This window comes from Lagopus leucura, unplaced genomic scaffold (assembly GCF_019238085.1).
Source record: "Lagopus leucura isolate 7727_CA_CO unplaced genomic scaffold, USGS_WTPT01 Super-Scaffold_100008, whole genome shotgun sequence".
Classification (NCBI taxonomy): domain Eukaryota; kingdom Metazoa; phylum Chordata; class Aves; order Galliformes; family Phasianidae; genus Lagopus; species Lagopus leucura.
This window is the reverse complement of record NW_024962265.1, coordinates 22,081,345-22,092,928: the sequence shown is the minus strand read 5'-3', so window position 1 is coordinate 22,092,928 and position 11,584 is coordinate 22,081,345. Positions and strand designations below refer to the sequence as shown.

The 11,584-nt window shown below is 41.9% G+C and overlaps 1 protein-coding gene across 3 annotated transcripts in view; it reads left to right on the top strand.

The window, feature by feature from the left end:
• The first annotated feature begins 2,052 nt into the window (after positions 1–2,052).
• The window catches only part of CPED1 (cadherin like and PC-esterase domain containing 1), a 144,513-nt gene continuing 134,981 nt past the window's right edge, over positions 2,053–11,584 (top strand). For 2 of the 3 annotated variants that reach the window (XR_006179194.1, XM_042872374.1), the window contains exons 1-2: positions 2,053–2,208; positions 2,670–3,137. Coding sequence is in view for 2 of the 3 variants with exons in the window: in XM_042872374.1 (XP_042728308.1) it covers positions 2,886–3,137 (252 nt within the window). In the remaining variant the exon portion in view is untranslated. The remainder of the gene's footprint in view (positions 2,209–2,669; positions 3,138–11,584) is intronic. The other variant, XM_042872373.1, reaches the window with a different exon arrangement.

The following is an 11,584-nucleotide window of genomic DNA, read 5'->3' as shown; positions in this document are numbered from 1 at the left end:
TGACCGAATAAGTCAGTAGACATGGGCTGAGAGATGTGATGAAATCCTAATTAGAAGACGACAAATCATGTTCACTGCACGCTAGCTGTGAATGAGGGAAGTATTTACAGCTCAGCAAAATTGCATTGCATGTTCTTGTGATGAAAAGAAACCACAAAACATAGGGAAAAAGCCAGCTCCCTCCTTGGAACATCTGGGAAAATCAGAGGAACAGAATGCAGATCCCAAGAAGTACACAAAGAGATCTGCTTGCCCTCTGCTGACCTCCCATCCTCTATGTGTTTGCAGTATCAGCCTTGGTGCAATAAATGAGAAAAACCTGCCAGCTTGCTCTGAAAACCTGGAGCCTTTCAGTAATCTAGGAGTTGCAGGATGGATGAAGTGCCTCTGAGATGCTGGGGAAAACGTGGGCTTAAAGCCTCCAGTTATTAACTGAACAGGGGGAAATTAGGTCAGGCTGGAGGGAGCACAGAGTTATCTGCCAGGCTGCTGAAGGAGCAGAGGGAGAAGAGACAATTACTTTGTTCTCATGCAGGACTGCTGCAAGGGACTGTGGGGTCCATGCCATTAAGCAGCCTTTAATCTTTATCAAGCTATTTTTGTCAAGTCTTCTAGCAATAGCATGGAAAACTCTGACAAATCCCCTCACTAGAAAGCTGGGAGAAGCTCACAACTGTACAAATGCCACCTACACAGCTGAGGGTTCTAGACCCAGAAAGCAGAGTGCGCCACAGGGCAAACTCTTACGAGAGTAAAGCAACAGTAAAGCAACTCTGCTGTGCTTCTCCTCCACAAATGGGGTCCCGTGATTCCCAGACTGCCTGCAGTGTCTCTGCAGAGCTCCTCTGAGTGCACCAGCTCCCCGGGTGCCTCTCCATTGTATGGCATGGATGCAGCCACTGGCCCAGTTTGCTGGCTCATCATAGGCTCTGCAGCACAGGCTGGCAGCAGCAGGGCCAGAGGGTGGGAGCTGGTGTGCTGGGAGAAGAAGCACAAGCAGGGGATTCCTACAGAGCTGAAATGGCATCTTCTGGGTGGATGGAAAGCGTCTATCACTGGAGGGTACCAGCAGGTTTTGTACCCCTTTCCTGCCCAGGATAACCTAAAAACCCTGTAATTTATACAAGACAGCCCCAGACAGAATGCTAAAATGCAATGCCTGTGCCAGCTGAGGTTCTGCGTGAGGTACTGAATCACTTCTGTGGCACTTTTATATATGCAAATTGACAGTTTTAGCTTGGAAGAAAAGAAGATAGGAAAGATGAATAAATAGCAGCACTTGAAACAAATCCATGCTCTGCTCTCATTGCTGTATATAGACCTCTGACTTGCTAATGCTGCTGCTCTTACTTTGTGTAGATTGGCCCAGGGATATCACAATTTAGCATCTGCCATTTCTTATACATGAGGCAGTGTAGGAAGAACTCTTCAAAAATAACTAAGGATGCAGGATAACAGAGATGACGTGCACACAGATATTTTTAGCTAAAGGAACTCGATTGTTTGAGAAGTTTAGGTTTGTAAAGATAACAGAGTTCTTCAACTGTTCCCATCTGTCTCGTCCCTGTCCCATGTCAGCAGGGGGAAGTAGTAACTAAGACCTTCTGCAGCTGAGATACAAAGTGCTCTCATTGGATTATTTTTGCCTGCCTTCCTTTCTTTCCCTCCTTAACATTAGTAAGAAGTTTTATTTATACTCTGCTACGAGCTAGCGTATCTACTATGGAAAAGTACTGACAACTTCTTCGCCAGTGACACATCCAAGCAAACCTGCTTCCTTTTGCAACATTTTGGTTAATTTGGAGTAAAATACTGCAGGTGCTGCTCAGATTTCTTCTGCCTTGGAGATATTTTTCTGGTTTCAATTAGCCCGACTGCTGTAACAGCAGTTTTCTAAAAATTGCAGTGCCGGTATTTTGGAGGCACACAGCAAGCAGGACACCTCTGGTTCCCCACCCGCTGCAGGGCTGCGTCTCCAGCCCCGAGCCTGCCCCGAGCTGAGCTCGCTTAGCCCCACCCTCCAAGCAGTCCAGCCTTTATTTATATGAAGTCTGTGGTCCAACTGGCTTCAGATGGTGTGTGTATGTGCGTGTGCCTGCCTCGGAGTGTGTGAGACGAGCTGGGATCATGAGCCAGGCTCCAACCAAGTGGTTTTAATCAGCAGCCCATTAGAGGGGAATGGAAAACTTCTAACGGGATAAGAGCTGAGTAAGTAAGCGTAACTTTGAACTCACAATCTGGATGAAACAAAATGCAAGGGAAAATCTTTGTAGTCTGTCAGGTTTTAGATAATTGATCGCTTTTAGAGTGAGGTCTGTGCGTACTGACAGGAAAGAGGCAATTTAAAGGGACCGGACCGAAAGGAACTATAAAAACAAAGTGGGAATTGAGAATGCGAGAGAGAAAAAACAGCAAACGATTGTTCAAGAGGTTGGTACACTCTCTTACTCTTTTTGGCCATGGACAGAGCATGTTAAGCTTTAACCTCTTGCATTCTTAGATGCTATCTGGCTGAGCAGTTCCTGCCGCGAGGCTGGAGCTGCGGATCCCCTCTGCCCACCTGCCTGCCACCAGGTCTGTCCTCCTGGTGCATGGAGGTCGGCACAGCTCCAAGCAGAGCACCCCATGCGCCATGGCGTGCTGCTTCTCACTTTTGTTCTTTCCCACAGGTTGTTCCCACAGCCCCATGGGAGGGCAGTTCACAGGACCCTGTTCTTCTGGACGCGGTGACTTCTTGCCAGGCACCAGGAAAGCTCTCAGCAGCAGGAATGGGGAAAGTCCTCCATAGCTTTGGATAAAGCCCGCTTTGGCATTTTTACCCTGTCAGGACATGGCTACTGCATCTGCAATGTGGCCAAGGGTGGAGTGAGGACAGCACACTGGCCATGGTTTGTGGGCACGGCCCCAGGTGCCGCAGGCTCTGTCGCCCTCGCCCCTTCCTCCTGGCCCTGGTGGTGGCCGTCTGCCTGTTCTGCCAGACCCTGACTCCCCTCATGACCAACAGCTTCCTTTCAGCAGTTGTTAATGGGATCTCCCCGAACAAACAGAGTAAAACACGGCAAGGAAGATACAAGGAGGTTGCAGCCAGCGACACACGCTGCTTCTTCCCCATCAGTGATTCACACACATTGAAAAAGGTAAGTCAGCTGGCAGAGAGTGCTGAGCAATAATTAACACAGTGAGGGATGAGGGGTCTGATAGGATCATACGAGTCCAGCTAAAATTAACCTGAGCTTGGAAGTCTGAGCTCTGTGTACAAACAAATGTATGATATGACAGCGACATATGTGCAAGCACGTCTCCATTACCAGCTCCTCGGTGTGGTGTTGCAATCATGAATCCTGAGTCTTTGACTGAAGCACAGCGTTACTCTGTGGCTCCAGGGAGATTCCAGTTTGCTGCACAGGCCATACTTTATTTTGGCTTTAGGAATCGGGTCAGAGGCTTTCTAGCACGCGCACATAAATCACAAGCCAGTGGGATTTCATGAAATGGTCTGCGGCTACTAGCTGCAAAGCAGTAGTTGCCTCATGTTAAAGTTATCTGCCAGTCAGTTTTGAACTTGACTGAAATTATGCTGGAAAGCTACTTTTAACTGATTTTATTTTTTTTTTTTTTAAGCGCTTGCCACATTTTCAAATCATGCAATTTACTTTGGAATCATCCCACAAATTCTCCTCTGTCCTTAGGTTGCCTGGCCTCCTGTTTAACTTACACAGAGTTCCTAGGATGGGTATTAAGCCTAACAAATTCAGATGCTGTTATTTTAGTTGGAAAATGTGGTTTGTTAAATGTTCCAGACCAAGGCAGTTATTTTTACTCTGGAATCTGTGATCAGCATTAGCACAAATGTTTCAGGTTTTCTTCAGTCCTACAGAGTGTTGCTAATCGTGCAGCAGAGACCTCCCTGTAACATCATCATTGACGCTGGCATTTTATGTACAACTGTATCAGGACTATAAACTTAAATCTGTGACATCCCAGATTATAGACAGTTTCCATATAAAGAAGTTAAAGTTTCTAAGAATACAGGCAGATTGAGAAGGCTGATAGGGTTCAAGGTCAGCAATATTCATTTTAGGAGAGCATCTTCTGCAACAATGAAAAGCAGATCTACAAAATAACTTTGGCATGTACTCTTTAACCTTAAGTCTTAAAAAATGGATTTTTTTTCATGTAAAGGTCAAAGAGATTTTTCTTTTGAGTAGCAGAAATCTACTCTCTATTGCATCTGTCATAATTTCATGTTAATGACCCTTTAGTACTCCAGGTCAAGACACGTATTTATTCAGTGCGACATGAAGTACAAAACCTTAGAGGGAAGTAAGCATATATGACAGCATGAGTTTCATCATAATGCCACTTTTGACACAGTCCATTCCTCTTCACTTGTGTCACAGCAAAGAGAATTTCTAGACTCTGTAAGAACTGGTGGATAAATGACAAAACTTTGCTTGTATGTTTTTTTAGCTGAAACTATCTGTAACGCCTATTTTCCAATTGGTCTGAAGGGAAATGCAGATTGACTCGAACTAGGTTTGCTGGCTGTTTGAAGTGAGAAGAAAGCTTATGTTCATGCAGCGCGCTGTGCTTACTGCCCTCCAGCATGCCTGGTTGGATGTCACTCACACACATGTTGAACCTGGAGCACAGATTTAAACGTGTATGTTAGCCCTTGTAGGTATGTTTTCCAAGCCTGTGCTACACTGAAACATTCCTCTTCACATTCCAAAGACCACCCATAGCTGGCTCCCTGTTTGTCTTGAAAGTTTCCTCTAGAGCACTATGAACAAAATGCTTTGCATATGTTGGGATGTTACTCTGAGTTGCTCGCTGTTTTCAGAGAATACTCCATTGGTTGTGTGGGCTGAATAATCATCTCAGGGAACAGAAAAGACAAACATCTCCCAAAATCTCTTCCACTTTGTTTTGACACTGTGTCCTTGAACTGTGTATTTTCACCAACTGCTTATTCAAACAGCCAAAATGTTATCTTGCTTGATTTTACTGGATACCCAGCCCACATTTAGGACAGATGTAATGGTTGAAGCTTCTCAGTGTTTTATTTTACAGTCATGTGGCTACCCGCAGTAGCTAGCTGGAAACAAGTTTTCATTGCAGCCCTGGTTTAAATCTTCATCTTTGAATCAGGAGAAATACTCTAAAATATAGTCTAAAAATTATTCACATGTTTAGTTAACGAGTCACGTTTGTATTCTTGTTCAGTGACTAGCCCAAAGTTACTCACTGAAAATTATCTTTTGTACATTTATACAGTAACTTAAAGGAAATACTGAAACATGTTTTATGAAATAGATTTTCATTAATAAGAAGTTCTAAGGAATAGAAGACCCTGCTGAAGATAATATTGCTTAGATAATATGCAGTGCTCCTGGATTTTGAGCCATAGCATCTTATGACTGAATCTCCTCTGACTGGGGAAGAGCAGGTTTAATTCCTGCTTCCTTCAGAGAAGCAGTCAGTATTGTATGGAGGCTGATGTGAGAATTTGGTGATGATTGTTACTGCCTGTGCAAAATCCCTTCCAAAATCTGATAATATCTCCCTTTAGGGTACGCACTGCACAACTGTTTCAAAAAGGGAAAAGAAAAAGCTGGCACCTTTTATGAGCCACTGCAGGAAGATGAAGAAAACTGCAGCTTTGCAGATTTTCAACTGAAAATTGCCAATTTGGTCTGTAAATATGTTTTTAACTATGTGCAAGATACCCTGGGATGGAGCCATTACCGTTAGGTACATATTGCAAACCTTTATTAAACTGCAAAAATGTAGATTTCATTTATGGTCTGGAAAACCTGAATGAGCTGATGGTACTTCTCTGTTAAGTATCACACATTACAGGATTTTAAAAAGCTGCTAGAGAGCTGATTTCACAGCCTTGTTTTCTCATGAACAAAGATCAACATCTACTAGTAGTATAGTACTAGTATAAAATTAAATGCTAATATGTGTAGCATGAGGAACAGAATTATTGTGGTGACCCTTGAGTAGTAAAGGTGTGACAGGAAGCCAGCACATCCAGCTTCAAGCCGTCCTTAGGTTCAGCCAGTGACTCTTACCTCCTACATCACAACATATTTACCAGCAATGAGGAGAACTGATGCTGGAGTGTCTAAACTGCTATCAGCAAAAAAAAAACAAACAAACAAGAAAAGCCTGGAGTATAGGTTTGTGTGATGCAGTACCATATCAGAAATACCTCTGGTAGCAAACAGATGTAAAATTCATTACAGTGCTCTAGCTCTCCTTCTCAGCTACTTCTCACTTCTAATTAACTGGTCACAGCTGCATTTCCACTCTCTGAATTAAATCAGCCTAGGCCAACTTAGGTGTCTCTGCGCAGCAGTATGTTTTGCCTAGTTAGACATAGTACCTCTGCTATTACAAGGAGGCAGTGAAACAGCATTGCTCATGTCCTAGGCACATTTTCAGCATGCTAGTTCTCTAAACACCCCAGCATATAAAAGAGAGTGAAGATTTTAAGATGGGTCTTGGAGATTATTTCGTGGATACTCACATCATTGCATCACATTTCCTGTCTGTTTAGGACCACCTAAGGAATAAAAGTAAACAAATGAGAAGCAGCTGATTAAATGAGAATTTAATGAGTGGATAAGGCTGGCTTCTCAACCAATGAAAGATAAGAAGCAGATTGAAAAAAAGCTGTCTCTACATTTCTGTTAGGGTATAATTTGCTGTGAGTGAGTGTTATGAAAGCTAATGTGACTGTATCTCTGAGGTGCTTTGTTGGGGGGTGAGGAATACAAATAGTGAGATCTATAGGAGGATTCTGTTGAGCATCTTACGTAGGTTATCAGGCTAGGATCTAAAAGGTACAACCAGGAGTGAGGAACAGATAAATTGTTACCATAACTTTGGACATCTAGAGTGGAATATTCTTCTTTCCTTGAGTGGTACTCTTCCTAGTCAGAGTCAGGAGTCCCGACTTTCTAGTTAATGTAAATAAAGGTATAATTCCATGGTCCTTAATGCAAGCATTTGAAAGCAAATCTGATGAATTTCATTTTCTAAAGGCATTAGAGTCTCTTTTTCTATTGTTATTCTGCATGGAATATACTTCAGTCAGTGTGATTAGTAAGGAAGGGGACAGGGGAGGGATGTTGTGGAACAAAGCACAGGGAAAGAAGGCATTGGTTGGGGCAAGTGAGGGAAGTGGAGTGAAGAACTGTAGCTGTGAATTACAAGCATCCTTGGAGGGCAGGTTGTGCATGGAAGAAACTTGCATTGGGGAGGAGAAAGGGAAGCAGGTACAGAAGTGGTGAGAAAAGAAGACAAAGCTGGTAGGAACTTTTGAAATGTAAATGTGAAGAAGAAGTTAAGCTAGGTAATAAAATGAGTAGGGGTGATTTCTGTTGTTACGCAGAAGTCGAGTGTCTTGAGAGCTCTGAACAGAAAACATTATGTTATACATAATAAGGTTTTACGTATTTTAGAAATAAATTTTATCTTTAAAAGGACATCCATTTTTTAGAAAGCAGTAAGTGAAAAATAATCCTTTCAAGAAAAACTTTTAAAAAGAACTCTTTACAAAAGAGAAAATGAGGTGGAAAACTTTGCTAGTATGAACCTCAGTTGGCAGAAAGCAATTGACAGATGGTACTGTATCAGCAAGTGGTTTCCTTGGAGTGATACCACATTGCGCACTAAGAAAGCAGAACATTTTTCCCTCCCTTTTCAGTGTAAAATTGCAAGAGGCACTAAGGAAATGGCTATTTTTTTACTGTGCAAATAGCTAGAGATATTTTGGTGATAAAGGGCAAATCTATTGTGGTAGCAGTCAGGAAGGAGGGGCAGGGTGGAGACTTTACAGGAAGAAAACTTTGAGAAAGATGCATCAGCAGCAAGTGGAGGGAGGAAATGGAGGGAATCTTGCTCATGTGCTTCGATGGACTCCTGTCCTTAAAATCATCTGTTTTGCTGTGTTGGTAGGATTTGGCTCATCATTTGTTCCCAGCACAAAGTAGTTGATGCCAGTCTACATGCAATCATAAGCAAAGGCATTCTTAAAACTGAGTTCTGTACTTCTAGCCCAGAGTGCTGTGATGACGGTACAAATAACTCCAGTTTTTCTCCTAGATTTCTGAAGTCATCAGACACCAGCCGTCATAGTGCCAATGATTTAGCTGCTTGTTCTGTATTTTCTCAGCAAACAATTGGAAGGAGAATAACATTCCAACCATTTTATTCTACAACCCAGTCCTTTCTTATTAGGAAATCTAACAGAATAATAAAGGCAACACATATAAGTGTCCTCCAGGCAGGAAATTAACTTCTTTGGGAATTCCTGATAAAGGGGCTATATGCACTCCAAATACAACAGTAGTATGAACGAGCTTACTATTTCTGTAAGCTTTCGTGCAAGCATGAAAAAGAATTTAAAAGTCACATTTGGAATTAATAAAGGTCTGCACAGTTTTGTAAATGAACCACTTAGGGGCTTTAGAACCACATTCTAAGTTACTATCATTCTTATTGTTAGATAATATTAGCATGATTGTGCCTCTGGAGTACTACTCATGGAAATTTATGGAAATGAAGTTGTGCCTGGCAGTATTTAGCAATGAAGGTGCCTTTGCTAGCTAAGTAGAAATTTGAGCTCTACCTGTAAATATATACTAATAATGCTGGTGTTTCTTATGGAAGACTGGTTCTCTTTCGTAGTATTTCTTCTGTACTCGCTTTTCTTGTTAAGGGCCTTCATTCTGCATAGTTGGTCATGTATATTTTTGGAGAATCACAGAATCATAGAGTGGTTTGGGTTGGATCTTTAAGATCATCTAGTTCCAGCACCCCTGCTGTAGGATAGGAATACCTCCCACTGGACAGGGTTGTTCGAAGCCCCACATCCAGCCTGGCCTTGAATGCTTCCAGGGAGGGGGCAGTACCTGTAGAAAGCAGTAGGGTAAAAGTAAATTGAAGTCAAAATGTTTGAAGCTGTTGGACAAAGCCATCACAGCAGTGGCAAGCTTGTTGTAAGAAAGGCTGCCTGTCACTGACACAGGGGCTAACCCCATCAGAACTGGGTAGCTGAAATGTTTCACAGTTTTTAAGGAGAACATGAGATGAACCCTTATTTTAGGAAGAAGAATTTTGTTTCTGCAGTTGAAGCGATGGTCAATGAAATTATATGGCAAGATTTCAGACTGTATATTTGCTTCCTTGCCAGGCAGAGAAAATGCATCAATATTTATGTAATTATGCAACCTTTTTGGAATCTGAAAAAAAAAAAAATGCCAAGAAACTGCTTTTCTCCCCTCAATTTGAAATATCTTTGCTATTTTCTTCTTGGCCAAAACAACAGTAATTACATATTGTAGGACTCAATTACTGACCAAATTCTGGATTTTTAGAGCAAACCAGAAATTCTGTAAAATACAGGAATGATTCAAAGACTAATAAAACTTATTCTGTCTTTTTACATTTGTAACCTAGAGGTGGATAAACTTGTTTAAAGGAACATGACAAAACATTTTCTCTTCAACAGAGAACGTCATAGTGATGTGAAACTTGCAGGTAGACAAAACTAGGAAGTACAGCTCAGGTAGTAGATGTCTGTTTTCAGTCCAAGAAGAATAGTCAAGTAACTCTTGAACATTTTCATTATGTAAATTTAGCAATTTAGCTGCTGATCTAGTTTGTTAAGACCTCAGAGGAATCTTGCATTTATATAGATAGGTTTTTGTAAAAAAAGTTTGCTTTTTTTTTTTTTTTTTAAGTTATTCTGTAAACTGAAAACAAAATTAAAACATTCATTTTCATGCATTTTTATATGCTCCAGAGAGTCCATCATGTTTCCTTAGACGAGTTGCTAAGGCTGTAGGTCATCTGTGTAACAGCCAATTGCACTAAAATGAGGTCAGCCACTTAGCTAAGGACAACGGTTTGCAAGCTGTTGTAACAGCAGTTATATCATGTCAAAGTGGACGAACATCTTATCCTGTATCATATGGCAAATCTCATCTTTGCCGTAAAGCGTCATTAATTTCAGTGAAGACAGCCACATTTTTCTCTTGGTAATGTGAAGAGCATAGGAATTCATCGCCAATCCCTTCCACATAGGTGTACTGACTCTGTTGTAAACTGAAATGATAACAAATAGTTTGAAATTTCAAACTGAAGAAGAGGAAACAAAATGGTTTGAGTATTAAAGCATTTGCCATTTAACACCTAAATATTTAAAATGTTATCAAACTTTTTTTTTTCTAAGCCTGATGCACATTAAAGTTATATGAATTTAAAAAAAAATTAAAAATAATCAGGACCATAAAATGTGAAAATATGGGAATAACTTATTTTCCTCTTTTGTACTCTGCCTCTGTTACACAAACCCTCTGCCCAGACTGCATTTTTATGACTGAGAAACATCTTATAAAAACCAGCAGACTCCTTAAGTGCAGAAGCATGACTGCTGTTGCTTTAGTATTGGAAATGTAACTAGATCAGCATGGCTAGCGGTGTAATACAATTCATGTACAGCTTTGGAAAAAAAATACGGAATCATCTGCTACAAGTGTGAAGTTGGCCAAAATGTTTTAAATTCTATGTCTCTAATGAGGAGCTGAAAAACAACAAAAACCTTCCCTACATTGCACTGTCTTGGGAAGAAAATAGAACGCAGTGAATCTTTTAACCTGGACTGCAAATAGCTCTGAAAGGAAAGGAGAGGGCAGAGGAAATAAATTTGGCAACGCTATGCATGGATCTCAAGCAAGCACCGTAAAAGGCAGTGAGCTACTTCATACTGTTTAGCAGTGGTAGGTTAGACAGCAGGTGACGATTTTAACTTGAGGGCTCCAAGTTGTCTCAGCGTCCCAAAGATCCCATCATCTCTTTTGGAGAGCCAGCAGCTAGAAGTGGTGAATCTCTTGGCCAATGTCTGAGGCATAGGAAGCTCTGTCCCCAGCTAGGCCTTCCCCCTCCTCTCAGGCCTTTGTCAGGCAGATTCAGACACCCATGGCCTGAGGCTCTGACTGGCCTATCCCCTCCCATGGGACAAGTGAGAGTGATACAAGAGGCTTCCGTGGGCTCACAGGGCCTCCATGCATCGTTTGTCCTCCCCCAGCCTCATGGTTGGGAAAGCGGAGAGGGGGACTTCAGTGCTGGAAAGCAAAGGAACACTAAGGAAGGATTTGCAGCTGCTAAACGAGAGAAAAGAACACATTTCAGTGGGAAGGGGAGGAGCTGCTCACACAGTGTCGCATGGCACCCAGGCCTGGCACCACAGGTGTGGTCTGCAAGGCAGCAGCCATGCTGGCACAGAGCCTGAGGAATGTTGCTTGCAGGGGAGAATAAAATTGTCATGGGGTACTCACAATAAAAGCTATTACCATTTGTTTTAAGCAGATATGTTTTCATAGCAGCTTTTATTAGCTGAATGAAAAAAAAAAAAAATGCTAACAGAGAGTGAAGGGAGATGCACATAGAGTACAATAAAGCCTGAGGTGGGACTCATTCCAGAAAGCAGACAGTCTCAGCTGCATGGGGAGGGGTGTCGGTGGGGCAAGCTGCAAACACATGCCAGAAACCAGACACAAATGTGTCT